Source organism: Mercurialis annua, linkage group LG2, assembly GCF_937616625.2.
Source record: "Mercurialis annua linkage group LG2, ddMerAnnu1.2, whole genome shotgun sequence".
Lineage (NCBI taxonomy): Eukaryota > Viridiplantae > Streptophyta > Magnoliopsida > Malpighiales > Euphorbiaceae > Mercurialis > Mercurialis annua.
Genome location: NC_065571.1, coordinates 57,185,463 through 57,212,958, shown reverse-complemented (window position 1 = coordinate 57,212,958; position 27,496 = coordinate 57,185,463). Strand labels below are relative to the sequence as shown.

The 27,496-nt window shown below is 33.7% G+C and overlaps 3 protein-coding genes across 5 annotated transcripts; 1 reads left to right on the top strand and 2 right to left on the bottom strand.

Annotated features, from left to right (window-relative positions):
- Positions 1-1,073: 1,073 nt before the first annotated feature.
- On the bottom strand, positions 1,074-13,856 carry LOC126667578 (villin-4). Of its 2 annotated transcripts, none has more exons than XM_050360568.2 (24): positions 13,401-13,856; positions 11,190-11,310; positions 10,872-10,971; positions 10,061-10,129; positions 9,750-9,986; positions 9,475-9,652; positions 9,250-9,382; positions 8,919-9,081; positions 8,677-8,824; positions 8,413-8,513; positions 7,531-7,686; positions 6,498-6,566; positions 6,327-6,395; positions 6,084-6,221; positions 5,648-5,776; positions 5,359-5,506; positions 5,204-5,214; positions 4,205-4,345; positions 3,572-3,697; positions 3,413-3,478; positions 2,829-3,156; positions 2,532-2,749; positions 2,267-2,448; positions 1,074-1,509 (listed from the first exon to the last, which is right to left on the bottom strand). In XM_050360568.2, exons 2-23 carry the CDS (start codon positions 11,243-11,245, stop codon positions 2,335-2,337), a joined length of 2,898 nt encoding a protein of 965 aa, XP_050216525.1. In that variant the 5' UTR covers positions 11,246-11,310; positions 13,401-13,856; the 3' UTR covers positions 1,074-1,509; positions 2,267-2,334. The 2 variants fall into 2 exon arrangements, with proteins under 2 accessions (XP_050216525.1, XP_055960514.1); XM_056104539.1 differs by having other exon boundaries at positions 13,428-13,856.
- A 2,330-nt stretch (positions 13,857-16,186) lies between these two features.
- On the bottom strand, positions 16,187-22,469 carry LOC126667588 (light-mediated development protein DET1). Of its 2 annotated transcripts, XM_050360591.2 has the most exons (12): positions 22,382-22,469; positions 22,216-22,304; positions 21,657-22,075; positions 21,338-21,566; positions 20,264-20,437; positions 19,384-19,452; positions 19,242-19,298; positions 18,449-18,529; positions 18,196-18,360; positions 17,976-18,071; positions 16,690-16,789; positions 16,187-16,623 (listed from the first exon to the last, which is right to left on the bottom strand). In XM_050360591.2, exons 2-12 carry the CDS (start codon positions 22,285-22,287, stop codon positions 16,487-16,489), a joined length of 1,599 nt encoding a protein of 532 aa, XP_050216548.1. In that variant the 5' UTR covers positions 22,288-22,304; positions 22,382-22,469; the 3' UTR covers positions 16,187-16,486. The 2 variants fall into 2 exon arrangements, with proteins under 2 accessions (XP_050216548.1, XP_050216547.1); XM_050360590.2 differs by lacking the exon at positions 22,382-22,469 and having other exon boundaries at positions 21,657-22,104; positions 22,216-22,366.
- Positions 22,470-22,498: 29 nt separating this feature from the next.
- LOC126667589 (uncharacterized) lies at positions 22,499-27,134 on the top strand. The gene is made up of 10 exons (XM_050360592.2): positions 22,499-22,718; positions 22,855-22,977; positions 23,190-23,261; positions 23,385-23,459; positions 23,821-23,904; positions 25,417-25,486; positions 25,559-25,650; positions 26,336-26,377; positions 26,478-26,558; positions 26,829-27,134. Exons 1-10 carry the CDS (start codon positions 22,596-22,598, stop codon positions 26,898-26,900), a joined length of 834 nt encoding a protein of 277 aa, XP_050216549.1. The 5' UTR covers positions 22,499-22,595; the 3' UTR covers positions 26,901-27,134.
- The last annotated feature ends 362 nt before the right edge of the window (positions 27,135-27,496 follow it).

Below are 27,496 nucleotides of genomic sequence, written 5' to 3'. Positions count from 1 at the left end.
GTTGTATTAGTGAGATTATTTATGTGTTTAACGGTGGTGTGTGTAATTTCCTCATTTAAATATCCATTATAAACATAACACGAACTTTTAATTTTAACAATTTAAAATACGAACTATTAATTTTGTATAATTTAAAATATCATGTAATTTTTGATAAAAAAATTGATGTGGACACTATAATATCTATTACTATACCATTGTTTCGTCATCCTTATCAACATTTTTATAAGAGAAGTGTTTAGCATTGAGAACTACAACAAATCAATAGTTTGTATTTAAAATTATCAAATTTAAAAGTTTGTATTAAAATTATCAAATACGAAAATGTCATGAGTTGTTTTGAATTACCCCTTTACAAAAATGGCCTAATCACTCAAAATCCCCCCGACTTTGACCTCCTATTCCAACTTTATTTCCAGTTTTGAGCATGTTTCCGATAATAATCCATTGCGCCTTAGTGTAATAAGCCCCTATGGAAGAAAAATACGCTGAGGGTTACGTTTTCCGGACGAGTTTTAATGATATACAAACAAAATAATTTGTTCTAAGATTTCGATTTGGAATCAATGCTAGAGCTAGAATCCTAACATTTTGGGACATCCTAACTAAATCTAAGATCAAAAAAATATAGCTTCGAAGAGTTATAAAGTGTAGCTTGCTTGCTGCTACAGGAATTGTTCATTTCTCCGGCCATGGCCAGCTCTACCACTTAGCTTGCGGAAGCAAACTTCAAATTACGAAAATTTTCTGGGATGAACTTTGCGCTCCATAAATGAAATGGTTAACAAGTTCGCGGGTAGAACTTTGCACTCCGTAAATGAAATGAACCGTGCACAAGTTCGCAGGGAGTATATACTAATCCACAAACCAATTCAAAGATGCCAGTTCAAATGAATCAAAAAGGAAAAAACATTAAAGCAATTGAATTCGAGTCGGAAGAGGGGGAATTAATAATGCATATGGCATAGTGTTTGCTATGAAATATGATCAGAACAAGAAATTTCATGGCTAAATACGACTCTCCTGATAGTGAACAATGCTGCATCTTCAAAAATGAACCTGAAATTAGCCAATAAAAAAATAAAGGCAGACACACTCTTATTTCAAAACAAATGAGTCATTTTTACACTCTTCTATACACACTTTTCATCCTCAACTTGTAGAATACAATCCTAAACTGTCTGCATTCTCAATCACCTAATCACTACATAAATAAAATTCCTTTTTTTTCTTCAATGAAAAAAATGAAAACCGAAAATTCAAGCTCGCAACAAATCTGTGGTCATAAAGAATAACAACAAAGCAGCTAACTCAATCAAAAAAGGGGGTAACAGTTAATAGAGCGACACGTTCAAACCACCCGACAGAAGAAGAAAAGGAAAAAAAATGGAGAAAATATATCTCTGGTTTGTCCATTAATCAAAGAGAAACTGAATCTTCCTGGGAACAGAAGCAGCTAAAAATGCACTGGTGCTGTCCCTTTCACTTCAGAGAAACTGAGCTCACCCACTGCAGGAACAGATGAAATTAAACAATTAGCATGTTGGATTGTGGGGCTGTGACACGCGAACACAAGCCGTCAAATACAAAAAAAGCTAATGATCTAGGTTGGAGATTATACGTATTCGTATCATAAATCGGTCAACTCATTTGTAAGACGGATTAAAACATGTCGTGCCTCAGGTTGACACGTAAATCTATATAACTTTTTCTTATCAGCCTGCGTTATTTTTTTATAATTTTAAAAAATTAATTTAATCATTCAAATATATGAATTATTTAACGAAGCATGTTATACGTGTAGCTAATTAAATAATTATGTAGCATAAATTGTGTCTATGTGATCAATGTTTAATTCATGCAAATAAATGAGTTAAAAGTATCGTGTTTTATGACTCATATGCAATCTATTTAAATAAATGGGTTAAGTAAACTCTTTTTGTCTGATCCATGTTCGACCCATTTGAAGTAAATAACCGTACTTGTATGACCAACCTAAACAAGTTATATGTGCTGACATGCAGAACCCTTTTAATTTTATATCGTGTTCATGTTGAACACATTAATAAATGGGTCATGTTCGTGTGGATCCTAATCATGTCTTTTTTTATTATAAGATCGTGATTGGGATCCGCATATGTTTGGTAAAAAGAAGATATTGAGTGCGTCAACACAACACGAACACGACCCATCAACTTGTTTTGACACCCTATCGGATGGTAAACTAATTTAAGGATCATAAACTGTTTCAAGGAAGAATTTATACAGATTTGCAGATAAGCTTTCTTCCCCGGCTGTAGGGAGCTAAAGGAAAAGCATAGGTATGAAGGAGGCTCAGAACAATTGCAGGGCCATTTTAAGCTTGTTCTGTTTCCATTTTGGCGTCTTATAGAAGGCATCTTTTGTCATTCCAAATTTCTCCTTGAACTCTGCTGATGAGAGGTAAGTCTGCACGCATTAAACAGAAAAATCTGAGTATAATCCAATAATGAATGCTCAAGATGAAGCATTATTAATTGGTTATAGTTTACCTCTCGCTTTGTCACATCAATATCACTAACAGGATCTTCCGCGTTAATTTTAAGGCGCTCATATGGATGTATTGGGAGCCCCTCCTCATCTTCAGCTTCGCCCTCTTTGATATCTTCTTTTATGGTGAGAGACCCTATTCTTCCACCCAAAGAATTCTCCTTGTTATTTGTCTCAGGTGTCGATTTCCCAGGAGTTGGTACCGGTGACGGAGAGCTCGCTACACTCAGAACATGTGTCACAGAAGATTTAAACACCAGGACAAGTGGAGTTGAGCAATTTATTTAAAAAATAAATACCTTTGACAGACCGGGGCATGATAACCTGCCGTGCTGGTGGTGGTTGTTCAAAAGATGCAGTAAGTGCTGCTATAGCTGCGGATTTGGAAGCCAGACTTTCCGAATCAGGGCTCGCAGATTTTGGAAAAATCTTTCTAACCGTTGGTGGGGTTGAAAGGTTTCTTGTATTAGGGCTCTCAAAAGTAGCAGCTAGTGCATTGAAAGCTGGTGATCTGCCCCTCACACGAACTCGATCGGGGCTGAAAGACATGCTTCTGGAACGCTGTGATTTATCTGGCACACTAGATGATCGTCCTCCATATGATACAGGTGTTCTCCGTTTCGGTTTCTGATAATGTATTATTGACACAATCAGAAACAGATGTTAAACTGAATGGTGGGGGAGACGCTATCTATGGATTCGGATTAACAAACATGTTTAAAGATTGTTGCATCCGGGAATAATCGCAAGATATATTAAGTTCTGATGGCTGTAAGAAATAGTTTTTTTTTTTATTTCCATACATCAAAAGTTAAACTTATCATGCAGAAAACTAGTGCTTATTATCCTGAAAAACTTCAAAACCAGTAGAAATGCCTCTTACTTCTTGAATTGGTGCACCTCCATTTCTGACAATTGCAAGTTTCCTTTGGAATGAGTTTCCATGCATCTGCATCCAAATGAAAATAATTAGAAGATCGATTATAAAAAATGTTAAGCCGTACAAACTGTTTATAATAATTACAAATTAAACCCAGCTTACAGAAGATTTTGCAGAGTCCCATGAAAAGAAACGTGTGAAGAAAGTTGGCTCACTCCCTTCCATAACAATGTATATTGAAGCTTCACTAGATAGCTTTTCTAACAGAAAATCCTTCTCAAGAAATTTCTGTTGATAGTGTGCCATATGAAAAAGTCAATATAGATAATTACATGTACTTACTGCAAATCATAATAAACTAATAGCCAGTAGTAACCTCGGTGTCATTAACGATTAAGAACTTAAATGACATAACTAGGTTAGCAGCATCCAAGGTCAACACAATGATTAGGGGTGTGCATTTTTCCAACCAAATCGAACAGAACAGATTTTCTTAAAGAAATTAAATATTTCAGACAAACCAGTGTGTTCTGTTTTTGTTGGTTCGGTTCAGTTTTTCAATCATTTGAACTAAAAATAAAATGAAACTTTTACTCTCAAAACTGAACTGAACTGAAACCGAAATTTATTATAATTTCAAACCCGAACCAAACCGAATTTATCGGTTTATTTCGGCTATTTGCTTTACGCACGCCCCTACAAATGACCATCATGATCGGACCAAAATAGTAATGGTACTACACAGTACACACACAGCCCATAACAGAAGCCTTCCAGTAACAGCTAAAAGCTTACCTCTCCAATAGTCAAAGCGTGCACTCTGTTCTTGGAGTCAACTTGTTGCCCTACCCAGACAAAGATCTCAGAGTGGCAATCCAAGACAAATATATCTTCAGTCATTAAATCATCCTGGGTGAAGTTGTATATTTCAGTCACCTGCAATAAGTCAAAAGCACAAAGTTACAAGCAGATATTTTTTTACATATTTAGCATCATTTCAATAATGTACTGTAACAAAAAATCTGAAACAATAATAATACTAATAAAAAGATAACCTAATGCAATAAGGAATATTATAATAACTAGTTTCGCATTACGTGCTATGCACATGGCTCGTAACGTAACTCGTCAATATACTTAGTAAATTTATTATAATCATATCAATTTTTTTATTTATAATTAATATTAAATTAGTTAAGAATTTTTGTAAAAGTAAATATAATATATTCATTTATTAATTTTTTTTTCATAATCAATTTATTCTTCTAGTTTTATAATAACCATAATTAAATAATTAAATTAATTTTGTTAATAATATCTTTAAAAATAATAAGATTAAAATTTAAATAATAATATATTGACCAAATACAATGTTTTAATTTTGTAGTTCAATCAAACTAAAAGATAGGTATTCCTACTAATTTGGAGACAATTTAGTTATTTTTTACATACTAAAAACAAAATTAGAGATAATTTAGCTACCTATTCTAATTAGGACTTTAATTATAATAGTGATTAATTAAATAATTACTTAGTTAATGACTATAAAACCTTTATTTAGTAGTAAACTGAAAAGGATTATTCAGTAAATTTGCCTGTCCCCCCCATCCGTGCTTTTATATATAGTATAGATATAGATAGATAGATGAGCATCTCAAGCAAATTTTCTTCCAAAACCGTGAAAGATTAGAATGCACATAAGTGGCGGGTGTACAGAAAACCAAAACGAGAACAACTTTACAACAATAACTAGGGTATAGTAGATGAGAATAAGATAAACTAGAATACACACACCTTCAGATTTCCTGCAGATCAGATGCATTTGGCAGAAATTGGCCCATGTGAGAAAGGCAAACGACGGGAGTCAGAATGTTAAATTTACACAAAAATAAAAACAGATTTATAAGGTAAATGAATGATCCTAGCAACGGAAAAGAGGAACTTCTTACCCTTTGAGAAGATGCATGAGAAAAGGTGAGGATCACTTTCAGCTTCCCTTGCAATTTTTTGACTGGGGTATTCAGATTTACCCCCCAATAAATCCCAAAATTGCTCAGACTCTGAACCTTCTTTTTGTGCCTTGGATTGTAAATTTGGCTGCAGAACATTTGTAGGCATACAATAAATTAGTAATTCAGGATAGAATATAATAGAAGTTTAGTGAAAAATAACATGATGAGAAATTTATATATGCTAAATCAAACTAGTTATGGAAATAATTAAGAAGATCCCGCAAACCTTTATCAGATCCAGCTGCCTTTCCACAAGTTCCTGGTCGTCTGCAGTTGTAAGGTTCCCAGACCAGGTAAAGATAGTAGAGTCATTGTGCAATATGTAACAGTAAGAGGAATTTAGAGACGTTGCAACCTGATAAAGTGCAAGGAATTAAAATAGAAACTATCTAAAAAGTATAAAAGAAAATTCCATCTCATATACACAATAAAATGGACCAACAAAAGGGAGATAGCATTTACATTCAACATGTAGCATAAGATCATAATCTAGATTGCAATCAGAAAGGCATTGCGGATTTTTGTAGACAGATTTTATGCATACTATATGTTAAAAAGAAAATCCTTTGGTGCTTCTAAAATGATGAAAAATAGCAAAATACACGTTGCGTGCATGTTTTGAAGCAAATGGCACACATCATCTTATTAACTTTGTGACATACCGGCTCAACTTGTATTGCTTGCATATTATCTGGTCCAGAACCCTGAACCCTGAATAAAGCAAGACCACTCTCTTTGTATGTCTCATCTGGTAGTGAGTTCTCTGCAGTATAATTCTTGTACCCAGTGCTAACACCACCCTGATAAACTTTAAATTAGTTGATAAGTAATGAGTTTGGAGAAGGTTAACACTAAACCAGAAAGGATTAGTGAATCTCCTTACGTTATTTTCAAATAAGACTAACCTTGAAAACGATGAAGCTCTGGAAGATTGAAAAGAACTGGATTGGTTCATTTCCTTCATAGATGCGAGCCTAAGAAAACAATGTAGTGAAACAGGATTAGAAAGTGGTACAAGAAAATAAAATGTAGAAAAAATAGTATAAAAGCAGCAATAAACGGCACGATATAACCACCTGTGCAGGAAGAAACTTCAATGACTCAACCATCTTGCTGGCCAGTGAAATGGCAGAAGCTCTATCGTCCTATCATTAGATGAGATTGCCATAATCAGTGAGACAAGCTAATAATCATGTAACCACATTTACTAGCAGATCTACAGCTTCAAAAACATGACATAAAGGAACAGCATATCATTGAATTATTTCCGGCGCCCCAAAATGAAAGGGGCAATCTCGTAGTTCTTGGTCTGTAAAGATACGTTGTTAGTTATGTGTGTGGGTGCCATAGTATTTCTGTTATCAACAAGCAAAGAATTGCATCCTGCAGACGACTCATAATTCTGATTCCAGCAGAAACTGTAAAAAGGAAACTAAAAACAAGGGCATGGAAAATACTCAAAAAGACAAACACATTAAGCTTATGCCAAGAAAACATTATGTTGATCCGTGATGGAAAATATGCTCATTGCCAGAAGATAGTTCGATAAATTGCACAACTTTTGTGGAGAACTTCATTCCTTGAATTTAGCAGGAGATGTCAAAATGAATGATTCAATGATACTGAGCAACTGAACAAAATAAAAAGAACCATGTTGGCATTACAATCAGAGAGTTCCACATCTAGAGATAGAAAAGAAATATTAAATTGTCCTTATCAAGAAATAAAGGCAATGCTGGAGAGAGGAGCACAATAGGGTAAGTTGAACCCAGTAAACGAAGACTGTTGTTATACAGAAGTGTCAAGATAATTGACATCAAAATATGCAAGGAACATCACAAAAAATTGGCATTCACGAGACCCAGCCCCCAAAGTAGTTATCCAGAAAAGGTGAAAGAAATACAAGGTAAAATGAAAGCATAAGACATAGATGTCACCAATTTTTTTCCTGCAAGTTCTGGACACTACAGTAGTGCTTCCATATAAAGAAAGCCATAAAGTCAGTTTAATCATTAGCAATCAAGAAAAGGATCTTTCAGACTCTCCTAGCCTCTTTCAGGACAGGCATAGGGGTAAGAGAAGAAAGCTAAAAGTTTAGTAGAAGATTACCTCAATGCTCTTCTTCCCAAACCATGTTCCTACAAGATATTCCTCCTTATCTTCGCCTGGGTATGAATATTGAAAGATATGGCAATCACCGCTGTAAAACTTTGACTGATCCGAAGCTTGAAGGAGAACCTTTTTTTGTCCATCCACACGCCACACCTGTGTGTCCGAGATTGTACATGTAATTAGCAATATGATCCTGGTGCTATTTAGATATTATAATTTATGATGTAATATGTACTTGTATGTTCCAGACAAATAGAAAGGCACATAACAAAGATTTAAAGTATTTTCAGATGCATTTGCTGCTAAAACTGAAACCCACAGCATATGCAGTTCTATGGTTATTTGTTCTCCCTGTAATAGCTTACTGGTTATTTAAAGTAAAACTTCTCCTATATACCACTAATTGATCTTCAGTTCTTTAATATATCCAGAATCTTTAAGCCCTTTCAGAAAGAGGGCTGGCCTTACGTATAAGTGTGTGTATATATTTATTTTTCAGTTCCCTACTATTGTTTACACTGGTCAGAATTGGTTGTAGCAAAATTCTGTTTCTTATGTTCTACATGTCCTCCAGATGGAACACCTTGCTTCTGCAATCTATTCATGTACCACTTTGCCTGCTTTACCTTGCCATTTATAAACGCAAGAGATGAGAATAATGGACGTTTGATCCAAGGGAAGCGTATATGTAACAGAGAACTTGTATAGAAATTTAAGAAGAAAATCCTTAATCCCTCATTAAATAAAAAGCTCTTGATATTTCTGTCTGCTTTATGAGTTACAAAAATGAGTAAAAAAACAAGAACACAGTCATCTGCCATGCCTAGAATCAACTCCGAAACTAGAAGTTAATAGAAATAGCAAAAATGCATGTAGCACCTGTAAATTGCCTGTGACATCAATATGCGGTTGAGGTTCTTCCTTTGCAGGAGCAGCTTTCATTAGGCCCTTAACATTGACTCCCTGCCGTTTTAGAAGTGCTGCAGAATCACCAAGAAACAATAGGAATCAGAGCTTGTAAAAATTAGTAAGAATGAAATGCTATCACAATTTATAATACCATTATTAGACGATTACTATGTGTCCTTAAGTAAGAAAATCTTTATGCAAAGGATATTCAACCCAAAAATATTAGCAACAGACCTGCAACTTTGCCTCTACCATCCTCAGATACTGCTACATCAACTGTCTGGGGCCATGATTCAAACTTTGACCGAAACATCACTGTCTCAAATCCCTCAATTACACGAATAATTTGAGACTTTGGCCGATCAGCTCCTCGGACCAACTCCTGATCAGTGTGACAATAAGTGTAAACAACCGAGAATGTATGAAAGCAACAATCATGGACGTCCATATTGAATGTGAACGAAATGAAACAGTACCTCTGTGCATCCACTTGCAGTCTTCCTATCATCAAGTGAAGTATTTCTACCCATCCAGACAAACACTTCCAATCCACAATCAAGAATATAGCACTTATTTGTGTTTAGCAATTCCCTTGTCAATGAATCTGCCTCAACAGGTTCCGCCTTGCCCTTATCAACACTAGAAAGGATAACACATTCAGCCAAGCACATCAAGGGATTTGATTATTTTAATTCAAATACAGCTTAAAATCCAGAAAACAAAATTTTAGCCATCACTTTGGCATTCTACCATAAAGGAACATTAAATTATAGACGGTAGAAGGGCAAATAAACACGAGAGCTTTACCAAGACAACTTAGGAGTATGAGAATCGGCAGTCTTATCATCGTCAGTGGTTGTTTTCCTAGGAAGTGGAGCAAAACCACCAAAGAAACCCCAGAATTCACCAGTTTCAGCATCAGCCATCAGCTTTCCATCCTCTACGTGAAATACAACACTAATTATGTCTTACAAAAATGCAGAGTACTGAAAGAACCTCAAAAGTAATTTTTGGCTTCCTATTATAACTTACCAATGGCAGCAACTTCGCATTTTCCGTCATGATAAGTATCCTTGATATATTGGACTACTTCTAAAGCTTTAGCTCTCTCTTGGATGGATGAATTAGAACCATTAAATTGAAATATTTTCGACTTTGTGTCTAGAATAAAAATATCATCATGGTTGAGGGAAGATCGAGCAAAAGGAACCTATAATGGAGGCAAAATTGAAACCTTGAAAATGACGAAATATACATGATGGTCATTGATAGAAATCATTCATCAATTGGGAAGTTCATCGACTTGCCTCTTTTACATGGACAACATGTTTCCCTTTGCAGACAAATAAGCGTGTTTGGTGTTGTTCAGCCTCGACATGTTTAAATCCAGAAGTAACCCCTCCTTCTTGAGGTATGATACATGGTTTAAAATAAGATAGAAACTTCTCAGTTTCATGGCCCTGAACTTCACGATACTGTACAGCACGACCTCCAAGGGCTGCATCCAGTTCCACTGTTTTGATGGCAGCTACACCTGCTTCATCCTATATTAAAAGAGTTGTGACTAGAATGATACTAGTAAGATAGATAAACATCAAAACTTATAATAGAGACTTACCTGAGAGGTATCTTTACCCAACCAATAGTGGATATCATGGCGTAAGACTCCACTTTTTAGGGCAGTTGTCTGCAAAGGAAACAAATATGAATAAAATTTAGTTCAACAGTTATATCATTTACAGGACATTCTATTTTATGATTTAAAAAAAATGAAAAATAACATTTAGTTTTGTTGCTTAGTTACTCTCAAAATCACATATAAATGGAGGGATGGAGTTCTTTTTTTAATAATCGCTTAAAATATTCCAATTACATCCAAAATCTGTACTTTTTATTTATAGTAATAATTAAAAAGAATACAGAAATCCACACTCATTCTCATATAGTCTGAGGTGTGTCCAGTAGAATAAGACTCTTCAGATCCAGCCACCAGCAGTGGAGAGAGCTCCCACTTATTATACTAAAGACCAAACATCAGGTCTATATAACATAGACCTGTGCATGGGTATGAGCACCTGCTCAGCTTAGTCAGACTTGGACACGAAAGTTTAATACTAAATCCGGCTGGACCGCACATTAAACAGACGATATTAGATTTTTAGTTTTAAGCAAAACTTTCAGTAAGTCTGGAAAAGGTCAGCCCGAGCCCGCAACAAAATTCAATTATGGGTGGGCTTGGATAATGAAAAATAAACCCGAAATGAACCAGACCACATTTCGGACTTATATAAAAGAGTAAGGTCTCGTCGGACTCGATCCAAACCCGACATATGATTAGGCTAGGCTGATGACATGAAACCAATTTGTTTTGGAGCCAAGTATTGCATTTATGCATAGAAGACATGGAGAACAGGAAACACGCCACTAACCTTCAAAATGACATAGGAGTCGCCCATGAAAAATTTTCCATGAGAAGACTTTGGCACAACAACAGGACGAAAATTTTCAATACGCCATACTTCTATTCCGCTGTATATTGGTCAAGGATAGTATTATATGAGGAGATCAATTAATAATAGTGTGTCTAATCTTACTTTCAGAAGTAGGAATATTCAAGTTCCAGAAGTCGCCAGAGGAGAAATATAATATGCAACATTAGATGGCTATTCAAACCACTTCAAAAGAAAATATCAAGTAACTCATAGGGAAATAATAGCATAAAGATTATGTATATATATTAAGGATACGCTTTCTGTCCAGCTCCCTGGAAAGCTGGATCCAAATCTCTCATCGAAACAGCCATATTGTCTCTGCAATTCAATTATTTCAATTTCTATATGTTCTCTTGAATACAGAAAAAAGATTTCCCTGAAACAGAAAAGGTGCATTAATTAAGTAAATTGTAAAAATAAGATACGGTGATATACTATAGAAAGCAATAAACAAATAGTTCCAAGAAATAACTCCACATAATACATAGAAAATGATAGTCAGAAACTTTTGGTTAACAAATAGAAATATAACATGACCTATAACACAAGACTAACAAGTATCAAATATAAGCACACATCATGCCCATAATAATCTAATCAAAACCAAGTAATTCTCAAAATATTCCTCAGATTCTCAGGACTTTGATCAATGTTGTTGAGCTTATTTTGGCAATTAAACATGACTCTACTCCTTGTAACAAAGAACTTGGTCAAAAAACTTGAATTACCACAAATATGTGCATTTAACATGATGTTATGTCATCTCCCAGCATTTATACAGCGCAACATAAGATTTTTCCAAAGGAAATAATTTACTAGAAATCATTTGTTAAGAGTCTCCAAAACGTCTTAAACTATCTCATCAGCAGAAGAGCTTATGTAGCATAATACTCCTCTAAGGAAAAGTCCCCTACTCTAATTCCAGAATTAAACATCTAAATTAAAGTTATACCATTTCTTCGCAGTTAGTTTCTTATTTTACCATCAAAATTTTCTATGAGATATTGCCCACAATCTCTTTCAAATGTGTCTCGCAAACATCGCCTCTACATCTTTTCCTGAATTCACTACCTACTGCCAACCCAAAAAAATTACGAGTCGCCACACATATCATTACCGTATAGAAAGTTGAAGAATAGGATCCATATCCATTATCTTTTACTCGACAAAAAGATTCCGATAAAACTCCAGTAGTTATTGATGGTCATTAGCAGCATTAAGTCGCTGCTGAAGTTCTCCGATGCAAATATCATTAGGGTAGATTATGCAAACACCTAAAAGAAACTATTTTAATCAAGAATCGCATAATTTTGGTAAGTAGGTGAACCATTCCAGTAATGCTTTTGTGAGCTGACGAAACTAATTCCTTGTCAAATTTCATAGACTATCAGCAGGAGATCTAACGCAATTGCATAAACGAATCTGCATGATGCCAGCTGTCATTCGTCGTCACTGGTTAGGTAGCATTAGTTTGTCGCTGAAGTTATTCGATGTGAATGCATAACGCAAACATCTAAACGAAACTATGACTTTGAGAACCACGAATTTGGTAATGAAGTTATATCATTCCAATGGTGCTTTTGTGAACCGACAAAACTAATTCCTTGCCAAATATATTAGGCTCCCTATCAGCTGGCCAGCTAATGCAATCGGATAAGGAAATTCTGCCTGCTGCGTGTTTTTGGAAATAAAACTTAATCTAAAAAAGGAATTCGACGACAAAGTGGTCAGAATTCAATCTCTAATAAATGCCAATCAGTAACAACTCAAATCTTCAGCTATATCTAATTAATTTCCCCTTCTAAGTACAACCTTAAATTAGTTTAAAAAATGCTTCAATTAACACACTTTGTGACGTCAATAAAGAAAAACTATATATACAACAATCAGCAGAAGATACTTCTTTTTAACATAATCTGCAAAAACACTGAGAAGCCAAGAAAATGCAGTTAACTAAAATCAATGAACCCAGCTAGATAGCAAAGCCAATTATCAGAAACAAGAAAAAAATATTCAGGGATAATAAGGTTTCCAAAGAATGAGGAACTATAGTATTAAATACATAATCTTGTTGGAAACCCAAAAATTCTAAAACCAGATTATTTCTCGGTGTATGCAACATTGAAATCCTATAATAACACTATTCACCTCGAAAAATTCAATAATTTTACACTGAAATTAAGACAAAGATCACAAAATTTTAAGCTTGATCATTTAATTCAAGCTAAAAACACAAACACGGATCAAAATCACAATTCAACAACAACAAAAAAACTGTCTGAAAATCAGATCAAACATTCAGACAGAAAACAAACTATAAAAGAATAAAACTTTACTAATTCCAATAACAATTCAATCGTCCCCACTTGCTATAAATTCATCGAATTTAGCAAAGAACACACCTTTAATCCAAAAACAAAACACCCAGATGCTCAAAAACATCAAATTAAACAAAACAAAAAGTACCTGATAAATTGGAGATGACAATAATACCTTAATTACAAGATACCCAGATCCAATCTAGCTGCCAAAATTACGAAACCAAATTAAAAAAACCAAAAATTTGCATAATGTATTCAAATTTGATCAGAGAAAAGGTGGTGACAGCAAAAGAAAGAAAGTTTTTTAGAGAGAGAAAGTAAAAGGGTAGAGAGAGAAAGAATAGGAAATGGTTTTTTTAGAGAGAGAAAAAGCTAGAGAGAGAAAGAGAAGGAGAAGAAGAAGGGAGTTGGAGGGAATGATGAGCTGCCAGGCGTGCTTATCACTAACAGGCAACAAAGCCAAAGCAGCCAGCCACCCCACAAGAACAACAGTATTCAAGCTGTTAAATTTTTTCCAATTTTTTTATGTCATAAATTATTGATTAAATTTGAGGATTCTAATCCAATTGAAAATGTGGGTTGTGTTTAAATTTGTTTGTAATGTATGAAATTCTAAGAAAGATAATTTTTTTTCTTAAAAAAATGATGTAATTTTACTGTTTTTTTTTCTTTCTACAGTTGTGCTTTTTAGTTGCAGTTTTTGTTGTTTTTTGTTGTTCTTTGACTGGTCTTTTTATGGAATTTTATTTTTAAAACGTAATTTTATTATTAATCTTTATTTGTTAAGAGATTAAAGAATTCAACAACCTTTCATCATTACTTCTTCTGAGCTGTTTCTTATTTGGATGTAATTTTCTCTAAACCATTGTTTAAAGATAATTAAAAACTAATAGCCAGCACGGACACGGAGAAACAAGACGTTCAAACACGACAAAATGCGACGCTCAAACACGGCAAAACGGGATTATTTTAAGAACTTTTATATAAAAATGAAATTTTATATTTGAAATATTTCTAAAATATCACGGGCTGATTGAATGAAGTGTTTGCGTTGCCGAATAAATAATAGTGCATAAAGAAAGTTGATGTACTTTTTTTTGTTTCTATAAGTCCGTATGCCCTAGCATCAATCTTTTACAGGTAGAATTTGTTGTTCTTTGCTATAATCAAATAAAGAATCTTTTGCATTATTTATTTTTTATTTTTTTGTAGAAATCAGAAAGTTGTTTATGCATAAAAAAATCTAATTTTTTATTTTTAGTTAAAATATAGTAATTAATTTTTTAGTGTTTGGAAAAAAAAGTAAAAAAAATTAGAAATGAAACTAAAGAATGGTTGATTGGTGATGGAGAAGAGGGAGGGGCTGAGTTCCGATTTGTGTGGAAAGGGAAAGAGAGAAGGGGTCGGTGACCGCCCATTTTCAAGCTTTGCCATTTAAAACCTAAATGGTGGGGCTTACTCCTTCTAATGTTGTCATTTAATTAAATTGATTTTATGGATTTTATTGGTACATAAGTTTTTTTAACAAAAGGGTCAAATTCACCTCTCAATTTGGCATAGAATATTTCAAAAATTATGGGCAATTTTATATTTTTGAATTGTTTTCGCACATGTATAATTTGTTCTGTATAAAATGAATTTATAAAAAGTATATTTTCTATTAATATTAATAAAATTTATTTATTTTTCAGATTATTTCTCCGTTTTCTTTTGTGCTGCTTTTCTTTTGCTCCACAGTCTCATCCTTCTCATCATGAACCGTTCTGCAGTCAAATGAAATAAAAAAAATCAAAATTAAAAAACAAAAAATCACTGATCATTGCCATGTTTCTCATTGAGTGGTGAATCCATCATCATATACATATTAAACATTGTATCAGTGGACCTGAGCTAATTTGGCATTAAATTTACATATTTTATCGCCGAATATCATATGCAAACAAAAAAATTTCAATTTTCCCCTTCCAACCCCTGCAAAAATCCATATCTTACAATCTTTAATCTCGCTTAAGTCTGAAATCTCTTTCTTTCTCTAAAACACGAGTGACGCTTATAGGGACCTTTTCTACTAGGTCATCACCCCTAGTCTTTGCTACAAGTTAAAGCATCGCCTTGATGGCCTTCGTGTTAGATGCAAGTTTAGAAATAGATGAAAATGTATCAAAATAATCTAATTCGCATGTTTGAGCATAGCCTTTAGCAATAAATCAAGCTTTTAATTTAGCAATAGAGTTATCAAGATCAATTTTAACAGAAAACACTTATTTACATCCAATAAGTCAGTCTTCATGCAGATAAATTTGTTAATATCAAGTAAATTAGTATCTAAATCACGATTTACCATATAAATTTAAAAAATTTCTTATATACTTTGTCATTGTTACTTTTCAAAATTTGCATGAACATGCTAAATTGAGTTTGGATTTCAGCATACAAATTAAAATAATAATAACCATGCCATTTGAGAATAGTCATCAATAACAATGAAAAAAATATTTCAATGCGGCTTTCGCATTAATTGCACAAGGACCCAAAACGAGAGTATATTAATTTAAAAGAATTTGTAAAGTGATAAGACTTGCAATTTAAAGAAGACAGTACTTAAAAAACTCTAAAAAAAATGTTTGGCAAATGGAGAGAAGGATAATCCATCTGACAATATGCTTCAAAATGAATGATAATTGCAGTCGAAGCTATTGAGTTTGGTATTTTTCATGTCTCCTACCAATAATCTTCTCTGTTATAAGATCTCGAAGAGAAAATAAAGCACGACAATTGAGAGTATGTGTCAGTTCATTAACATAAATTAAGTTAAAAGATAACCGAGGTAAACTAAGAATAGATGACAAAAGTAATACAAATATTGGATTAATCATTCTAGATTCGTCAATATAAGATTCCGACCCATCAGCTAAAATAACAGGAGAATCGTTCATAGGAAGGTCACAGTCAGATATCATTTAATTAATATTCCGTGATTTTTAACATAACCGGAACAATATCAAAGACAAATACAAGCTTTTTCCTGTCATAAATTTCTTCACTTAGAAGAAAAAGTAATACATTTGGAAGTGGGAAAAGATTTGGTTATGCCACACTATGCTCTAGTACACATTAATTACATTGTTTTCGACATCTTTGATATATAAATTCCCTCATACATACCTAAGGTTTCTGAGAGAGAACTAAAGAAACAGACTTGCGATCATCTCAATGTCCAGAATGCAAACTTCATCCTCTAAAGTGGATATTGACTGAAGGCTGCAAGAACAACGTCTGTTGAATGGAGAGAGCTATGGGCAAAAAAGGATGAAAAAGAAACGACGAAACCTTTCTACTTCGACCATCGATACTTCCGGCTTCAGGACCTAAAGGGAAAACAGGGCACATTTAGATCAAATTCTCAACTATCCACTACAATCATGTTTCTTTACCTGGTTTGATCTTGAATTTGAGTGTATATGGTTGTCGTCTAGAAATGAATTTGATGGGATGGTCTGTCGAAGGTCTATGTCGGTCAGTTGCGGATATAAGCTACAACAACGGAATGATCAAAGGTAAACCGACGATATAAGTTTAATTAGCAAACACGCATAAAATATATTCCAACAGTGGCTAAAAGAAGACAAAAAAATCCTTAATCTAGTCATTTTCAAGATATATTCAAAGCTTTTTCTATTTCTCTCAAATCTCTAAACTTCTTTTCAATTTTGTCCTATCACTCTTTGGAAAGGAGTAGGATGCATGACTTGGGATAATCCAATGTCCTCTTAAGACTTTATGTCAATATCTAACATATTCTGTTGCTTTCTTTTGTATAATTTTGCATCCTTCCTCTATTTGTCTTGTTTTTTTAATGGCTTTTTTGTTAATATATTTAATTGATTTATATTTAATTAAAACAATTATTAATTTTTTAAAATTTAAGAAAGATGGTTTTTTTGTTTTAATTATAACTATGAGGATCATTTAGAATATTTATAAAAATTTGAAGTACCGGAAAAAGGTCAATTTAATGCTTAAGGGTGTAATTGAAACCAAAAGGTGTGGATTTTGATTTTTGAGGGTGCAATTGAAAGTGAAAGGTCGTAATTTGGGTATATTTGGTGGTTTTACAACATGAGGGTGCAAACGAATTGGTGCTAAAAGGTGGGGGGTTTTTTTCTAGAGGATAAGCTTTTTTTTAATGGTAACCAAGAGTCGATCACTATCTTTGTTAAACTGCTAAAATTTAAACTTATATTATTTTCCTTGCTCTTTCTTCTTGAATCCTAAATAAAAATGAAAAACAATGAGACAATTTCTCTCTAGCATACTTAGAAATTAGCACTTTTAAATTGTTGGAGTCAAATCTAAGCAACTAATACATAGAAAGAAATTAACAAAACAAAAGAGACAGGAATGATATATGATGATCAATCGCTTAACTAAGCATAAAAGTCACCGACATAATTGAGAAAAAAAAATCACATGAAAGCCTCAAAAGATTACTACATGTTTACATGGTGATACAAAAGTAAAAATGGGTTATGCTCATATTTGGATCTCTGATCCAATTAATAAAAGAAAAAAATGAAAGTTATATTTGCTGGATCCTAATCCAATTAATGTGCATGCTTAACGCAAAATGAACAGAAGTAACAAGTATAATTGCTACACATATATAGACTATAGTACATATAAACAACAAAAAGAAATTTTGATAGTTTCTGAATCAAACCTTGTCATCAAACCGGAATAGAGATTGGTCGAAATAGGGAGAAGGACACAATGATTGACAATTAAAAGGCAAAGAAGCCAACATCTTCTTCACAAACTGCAATAATTCATTAGCATATTAAAGTACTCTGAATAAGAAGACACTTTTGCGTATAAACTAGAAAAAGACACATTTTGCCGTAACTAATTCCCCAAAGGAAGTTCATGAGATGAGAATTTACCGATGAATAATTGCTAGCTTTAATCTTGATGGACCGTAGTTGCTCAAAAGCGTGAATATTGTTTGAATGGGAAGATATGAAATTCATGTACAATGAATTTCTTGATGTTGCATAGAAATGGTTAGAAAACTGCTCAAACAAGAGATAAAGCTCATCTTCTGAATTCTGTATGAGATAGATGACCAATATTGGAAAACTGTGAAAAGTTCATTGATGAGATATAGCAAAACAACTACGACTTACAAGTATATACCTGGTAAAAAGCGACAACTTCAGTTGTATCCATGTTATATACAGTAAAGAATGAGGGTTGGTGATCCGCACTTCTTGATACCTGAAGCATTTCAAAAAGCATTTCCGTTATCTAAAAAGTCCATATCGAGCAATTCGATTAGGTGCGAATTAATCCCCTTTTCTTTTCCTGAGGTGTGATTCCTAAGTCTAGGTGTGATTCCTAAAAAAAACTATTTATTGTTTCTTTATTTCTCTTAATTTCAGACCTAACACTTCAAATCTAAAGTTAGCTTCCGCTATTTACAACTCAAGCATACGCATAATAGAATTCATAGACATGTTCTCCATCACAAATGCTTAAACAATTAAACAGAAAAGTTTTCTTGGTTCATCTGGGATAAATGGGGGAATAATACATTTAAGGGATGCATTATCTCCTATAGATTTATGAGCCATCTCCTATTGGTTGATATCCCTGACTATATTAGTTTTTAGAAGTCGAAGAGATCGAAATGAAGAGGAAGCTTGTTCGTAACAGTCTTAGAGATAGATATCCTTACGTAAATTTGTTTTCCTGTGCAGGAGATATCTCTTGCTCCTGTATGTATCCTTTTGGAAATAGACTGACGCATCTTTGTTGAAATCTAACCCTTTTTCTTATCAGAATGGACTAGTGCACATCTTTTTTCCTTTTTTGGTGTGCCCTATAGAGACGTTAATTAGACCGTAAATTTACATATGGCTCTATCTAATTGAAGAATATCACACCCATGTAAACATCATTAATAAGCAGTACACAAAAACAGTCTTACCCCTCCATCTACACTACCAAACTTGATAAGCAGGTGATGCCGATCCAAGAATTGTACCTGTTCAAGGGTCATTTACAAATAAATAGTTGAACTTCATGTCCACAAACAATTTTAAAAACTCACTAGGTATTTGTTACCGCACCTTCCAAATAATCAAGTCAACATAATCTTGAAAATGGAAATAGAACTTCTTCTTCAAGCATTGGACTCTCTGATGGAGGAAAGCAGTGCAATTAAAGTAGTGAGTCTCTCTGAGTAAATAAAGGATTAAATATTTTTCCAGTTTCGTAGCTATACACTTTTTACAAAACGGTTACCAACGTTTCATTTATTACATTTTGATAACCAAACTTCCATTTTCCAACAACGAAAAATTACTCGATCAATTTCAGCCTGTAATTGCCTATATAGGTGACAGGTTGTTGGGAGTCCAACTTTACCACGCAGGCAATCCCGTCGGCCACATAGGCAATTATCGGCCGGAGTTGATTGGGTAACCTTCCATAAATGGAAAAATACAATTCCGGTTACTAAAATATAAATGAAACATTGCTAACCGTTTTGGCAAAAAAAAAAAAATTAGTTCAGTAAGTGCAAAAATATTTAACTCGGTAAAAGCAATTCCGAGATATTTAGCAACTGTCATTTATTAGGTTCACCAAACAAGTTAAAAACAAGTACTATCACAATATTGAAATTTACAGAATTGGAAGGACAAACTTCGAAAGCAAATAACTGTAACATAAAACAAGTAACTGCATGCCTTTCAACTTTTTAACAAATAATTAAATTCATTTAAATAAAGTCTCCATCCACGGTCCACCTTCACCAGCCTAATCTAGGTTCTTTAATCTAATCAATCACAGGAGAACTTGTGTACTACCAATTTCAGATCTCTTATTTTAAGAGTGTCCTTGAGACTGAAGATTTTCAGTTGAAATCTCTTAATGAATCAAATGGAGTGTCAAAATATTCTTTGAAAAGTGAAAGAAAATCAAGATTTGAAAAGTCAAATAACCAACCACGTCTTTATTTTTGTCTTCATTCCATATCCCTCTGAAAATGAAAGAAAGCAACCGTTGCTTGATGCCACTCAGGAAAGAATTGTCTGAACCTGGTTGGGTATCATGCACACTATTTTCAAGATGATTCTGAGATGGTTGATGCATTTTACTTTTGTCAAGGGTTGCCATGTACTGCAATTAATAGTTCATTGATCAGCTGTCAGTTCCATGATCACCAAACCTAATCTTCCATCGGCCAAATATTCCAATAAGTGAGTGTCTCATGCTTGTTAAAACATGTGCAATTGCATACACTATATGAAAATGTTGATTGATTTCCAAAGCAGCCTCATAAGAATTTCATTTTGTAAGTGGAGTGGATAGCTTGAAGGGTCATTATTTATCAAAAACATGCAAAAAAATAACTAGCTGCTACCTCTTGGTTTTTCTCATTTTTTTTTTAAAAAAAAATTATGTTTCCAATGTTTAGAAACGGAAATTGAAACAAAAATGGTGAAACAACTTTTTTCAAAATATAAGAAACAAAGGAAAACGTGTAATTAATAAAAATATATGGGTATATTTATAAAAATTAAAAATAATTAAAAAATTATACATTAAATTTTAATTATAAAAAAATAAATTTCCATTCAAATAAACTAATCGAATATAATCAAATTTAAATTCATAATAAATAATAATATGGAATTAATATAAGAGTGTTTTTAGGAATAGAAATAACTTCTTTTTTGTGGATTACATAGATCATGTAAATCATATGGTTTGTGGGTACCTGATTAGATTTTATTTGTTTATATGTAATTCCTTAAATTTTTTTGTTTATTAAGGAAACGAGTTCTCTAATCGGAATGGGGTATCTAATTTTATTATTTACATAAAACGACTTAATATTTCATGAGTTTTTTTACAATTTCGGAAACATTTAAGGAAAGCTTCCTAAGGGTTTATGTGCATCATAGGTGTTGGGCCAAATACCAACAAGGAGATTGACTAATTTTACCTCTGCCAAAGGGCTAAAATGCAATGGCAGTATCAAGTCTTATCAAAAGAATTAAAAGAAACTCTACTTGCCTGAGCACTGGAATTGAGAAAAAGCTCATCATCTTCACGGCAAAATGCACCAATAGCACGCACATTGACAAGATTACCGGATTCTCTAATTTGGAGAATGTGTATAGTTTGGTAACGAAGTGACACGACTGCCAGTAAATCATCATACAAGAAGACACCCATGTTGTGGGCAAGGTTAATAAAATCATTCTGAAAAGCCTTCTCATCCAGAATTACCCCATCTTCCAATCTAATTATACAAATAAGAGGAAAGAAAACAAACTTAATACACGAAAAGAAATCACGCCACAGCTGATGTAAACAGAATAGAAAGACACACCTCAAAAGATGAAAAGTGATCTTTTCAATGGACGGGACTCCCGGTATAGCGCCTCCAACGGCAGGCGTTTCATGAAATTGAGCAGTAGAAGTAGCAAAAAGACCGAATCGTAAACTCTCCACATAAAGAAAGAAATCTTTACATATAACCTCATTAGCGGAAGCAAGCGAAACAACGTAAAGTTGCGTAAAGAAGCTATCAAACCTCTTTGATCTATCGGGAAGACAACAATCTTCACCTTTACAAGAATAGGAAAGCCATTTCGGCCTATAAACAACAAGCTCCTGGTGATTTCTACTAAAAGTAATGAGGTAGTGACCATCATCAGTGAATTTGCGGAACGAATGGTCCGGGGACTCAACATCATAAATGGTGTGACTGGGGACTAAATTCTCATAAAATTGACGAGCAGAATGAACCTGTAACCACGCCACCTCATGATTCAGAGCTGGAGTTGAGGCATAGTTCAATTAAATGTACACAAACTAACATAGCAAACAATCACAGGTGCATTACTAGGGCAACATAAAGCTATGGTATTAAAAACGAAGAGAATTACAGAGGTGGCCGGAGGAGGAGTCCGAATTTGGCGCTCGAAAATTCGCGACACGATATTGCTGCTTCTGAACATTGAGATGAATTGTACACCTGAAAAACAAAATTATCATCAAATTATAGTAATGAATGAGTAATTGAAGTAGCAATAAATCAGAGTTTACAGATACCTAGGGTTTAAGCATTTGATAAGCAATGAGGTTAAAAAATTACTGTTGTTGAGCTACAAGTGCTTAAACAGATAAGATAAGAGCGTTCTACGACGTCGTTTTGGCCTCTTTTCTCTTTTCTTTTATGTTTTTTTGAACAGTAACTGAAAAATAGAAATCTGACAGAGCGTCGGGACGTGGTGGTCAGCACCGTAACAAGCGTGTCTCCGCCGTGATGTTGCGTCTTGCTTCTTTCGCTACTATTTCAAGACCACCGCTTGTTTCTTTAGCATTCATAAGAAAGAAATGGAGCTTCAAAGACAGTCATCAAATTGATATGTGCAAATCCCCAATTCAGGTTTGGTATCATATAATTATGTTAAGTTTTCTGTTCTTTTCGCTTAATTAGTGATGTTGATGCTTTTTAATGGAGAATTAGGGATGGAGTTAGGCTAAACTAAACCATGTTGCTTGTTTTATTGATGTCACACCAGCCACTAAAACTTGCACATAAGGTAGCAAATGTAGTTGATTGCAGATGTGGGAGTACTACAGATTCTATTCACACTCAAGGCTTTTCGGAATATCGGAATCATGTAGATTTTCAAAATGTCAAGGTTAGCAAATTTGTTTATATTATTAATCTATCACTGCCTGAATTTGCTTTATCAATCAATTTGTTAATAGATTGTAAATTTGTAAATGATATTTTGGAGTTCTGGATTGCTTGGTTACAATTGGATTTTATAAATTGAATCGGTCAGCAGTTTCTTTTATCGATGATCAAAATCCCGAGTTGCTTATTTAGTTGACTGTATGTTATTGACAGATAATTTTGGGTTCATCGTCCATGGCAAGGCGACAAATTCTAGCCGAGATGGGATATGAATTCTCAATCGTGGTATATTCTTAAGCAGCTTATTTCATCAGTTTATGTGCACGTGTGTGCATGTGTTCTCTGTACCCTTTATATTTTTTTCATGTGGTCATTTGAAGTTGAAAATTTAATGGTTAATCAGTTTAGACTGCAGATATAGATGAAAAGAGCATAAGGAGAGATACGCCTGAGGAATTGGTTATGGCTTTGGCTCAGGCAAAGGTTGGATTTCTATACCAATGATTCCTTTTTATTTTATTAATGAATCTCAATTTAAAATTTGATTAACATCCTTGAAAAAACTATATAAGTTGCAACTTAAGCCTACCATAGTCATTTAGCCAGAATGTTTGTTTTACTCGTGTACTTTCTGCATCGAGTTTGTGCTTTCATGATGAAAGTAATAGTATAAGGGAAAACACGTGTCTTTTTAAGTAATAGTGTCTCAATGGTTTAAATTGATCTTGTGATGCAACTTATGTTGCACAATATTTTAGCATGTTCTATTAAATTCATGCCCTATAATTGTTATAATCATTAACATACTTTTATCCTTTATTGTAATTTTTTGTTTTATTCCTAGGCAGATGCTATTGTAGCAAGGCTCCAAACTATGGCTCAGTTGGAAGTGAATTCCCCTACAACCTTGCTGATTACAGCAGACACAGTATGTCCTATATCTCGTTAGTCCTACTGTACATGTAACTTGCTTACTTTTGAAGACTTGTATATAAAAAATTGTTGCTAGAACTCTTCTGCCTTCAAAACGGAAGTGTTAGCAAAGTTAGAACTACTTTATTACATTCAGTGACTGGCTATTCCTATACTAAATAATGCATATAAGAAATCTGTATAGAAAAACATTAAAATCAAATAAAAGGTTAAGTATGGAACTCTAATTTTTTTCTTCCCGCATCATTTAAAGGGTTTGTTGGACTAATTCACAGTTGGCAAATTTATATAACTAGAAAATGGTAGCCTTTAATCAACACATAAATGTGCCACTTACTCGAGTTAGGCTCTTCTCAAACAGCGCAAGAAAATCCATGTGCTTCACTGCTGATCTGTTTATCAATAAATCTCAAGTCAAATAGCTTTTTGTGATTATTTCTCTTGTTTATCATTTTTATTGGTGTATAAATGTCATGTGAAACAAGATGACGATTCGTTAAAGCTAATTTGGGAGGGCCAAAGTAATAAAAACATCAGTAAACAAAAATGGATTAAGCTACAGAGCCCTTTGAGGTCCCACATAGCTCCTCCCAATGATATCCACAGTCAAGAAATTCTTAACTTTGCTGATTTGAATACTGAATTCTTATTTATATTTATCATAGCCTATATCTTTTTTTAGTGTTTATATGTGTCCTGTAGTCAATAAACAGGAAAATGACCAAACAAAATTTAAAACTTTAGTGCCTCTTTAATTTTGTGTAAATATTACGCAGGGTAACCATTGTGACTACTTTAATGTAGTAGGGTAGTTACTATGCACCTAGAGTCTGTTCAGGAAGATCATTTGGAAAAGGAATTTCTCTTATTATTATCTGTCTGCATGATGATTTACAAATTTTTATTATACTTTTTCCCCTTTGAAATTCGACATTGTTTTTTTAAAGGGAAAGGGGGTTTGTTTTTTATTTGCAAGCTGGAAAAAAAGCACTTTTTAATCACTCGACTGTATGACATACGTTGCATTTGTACTTTATGGCATTCCTACATTCAATTTGACCACAAGTAATGTGAATTTTATGACTTCAATTGGCACAGTCAATAAAATAAAAATGATTGCACAAATGAAATGATCATGGTTTCTTTTTTCTTTTTGAATTTGGCCTTAATAGGACATGTTAACCTTTTTTTTTTGATGATTTGATCATGAGGTGTCCTGAACGGATTCCAACTATGAAACGGCACCTTTAAGCCTTCCACATTCAGACTAATCCCCATTCGAGCCGGGTAGGTCCCTTGCGGGAGGCAAAGCTCTGGCCCCAAGTTTTAAACGGCTGCATACATGAGTACGGTTAGAACCCGCGACCTCACTTAAGCTAGAAGAGCGGACATGTTAACCTTTTAAACACAAAACACTAGCAAACATGATTGCCATTTGTCAATTATTTTTATATTGGCAAGTAAACGTTTTCCCTTGATTTCTAATTCTCATTCTTACCGATTTTAGGTGGTGATTTATAAAGGAACAGTGAGAGAAAAGCCAACCAGCAAGGAAGAAGCACGATATTTCATCAAAGGTTGGCGGAAATGGTTTTTTCTATTCCTTTTGTTACATGTTTCAAACTGGTTTAACAGCCATGTCCTTGCAGGTTATTCTAGTGATCATGGAGCTGTTGTAGGATCTATACTAGTAACTAACCTTTCTACCGGCAAAAGCAAAGGAGCATGGGAGAGGGCAGAGGTACTATTTTCTTACGCTAGCAATTTCAGTTTAAGATCACATGATCTGATTCTAGAATGTTAGATAATTGATTCTTTGAATATATGAATTTCGGTTTAGCAATCTCTATGACATCCAGTAGAGGACGAAACAATCCGAATGACAGAAATCTGATATTTATTTTGTTGCTAACTCACTATTATTCTTATGCCGCCAGTTATTGGGATTTGGTTTTTGTTTTCATTCTCTTGATACTCTTTATATACAGCGGCACTGGAGTTAAGTTTATTATGCAGTTTTAAGAATTAAGTGAAACTCGTTATGTTTATTTGAAATTAGACAATCTTTGTGGTTATTATTATATCATGACTTTTTATTCTACTTTTAGTATTTCTGGTTATGTTATCTGAATGATCACATTTTGAGATATGAAAACGGAGTTTCTCTACTTAGTTTCTTCGTGTATATTTAGATGTTTAACCCATATGACCATTTACACGTTTTGTTATTTTTCAAGTCCCTCTAATTTTGGATGTTAGTCCAATATTAATATTGATTTCAGTCCAATGTAAATTAATTTACAACACCTCCAGCCAGCCGTGTGAATTCTGTATATAAAGTTAATTCTCACACTTTTGATACAAGTATATGACCATAGGATGCATATATATTTGAAAAACAATATTGATTCTGGTGGTGCATGCAGGTTTATTTCCGTGAGATACCTGAAGACGTCATCGATACTCTGGTACACTTTACAAAAATCACTCTCCATTTGATATGATGGCAAGTAACTTTTTTCTAATTATCGCTAATATATCCGTCTTATGATGGTGAGTTCTTCTCAGATTGAAGATGGAATTACGTTCAATGTTGCAGGAGGTCTCATGCTTGAGCACCCACTTATATCACCGTGTGTCGAAAAAGTGGTAGCTGTTTCTTACTCTCTAGTTTAGATATCTTTGCTTAATTTCACACTACCATTATAGTAGGCGTAATCTGGGATTATGATGTACTCGAGCATCATGTAACACCTAACATCAAGTTCATGATTAGAGCCAATCTAGTTGATTTTGATCTGTCTGGTCTAAAGCAAAAATGCAATGTCCCCAGTTGGAACATTTTATTTTCTTCCTGTAGTCTGCAGAATTCTACATTTGCTCTCTTTCTAACGACAACGCAAATTTTGATATTTGCAGGTGGGCAGTACCGACACGGTGATGGGACTTTCAAAAGCTCTTACTGAAAAACTCATTGCAGAAGTCCTTTAGAGTTGGTTTTGAATCAGTTTCAATGAGGCTTCATTACTGTTTGGAGAGGGTGCAAATTTCTTGTAAAGAGAAGGGGTAAAAAGAAAATAAATATTAAAGCAATTTGTAATCATAATCACTTTTATTACTTCATGTCCTACACGATCTTAATGATCTTCTGCAAATGAATAGTCGATTGGAATTTTAAAAATTTATGGATTCCGAAAGGAAAATATACATTTACTTTGTTTTTTTGTATGCTTTATTTTAGGGTTGTTTGTAATAGTAGATTCTAACTATTTCAGTTTATAGCGATTTGAGTACAATATTTAAAACGTCGCATCACGACTTGAAGATCATTTGGCAAGACAAATTATGGAAGCTAAAGTAAAAGAACACCGATAATGAATATCAAACACTTGCAAATTTCTGTGTCAAACTTTTAGCAATTAATATGGAATCAGACCAAATCAAAAGTTTCTTTGTTTTTCAAAGGCAAACCGAGCTGAACCAATTTTTTTTTTTTTTTTTATAATTACAAATTGAACCAAACTGAGCTTTTTTACTTTTTTTAAAAACCAAATTGAACTGAACCAAAAAGACTAATGTTTTATAAT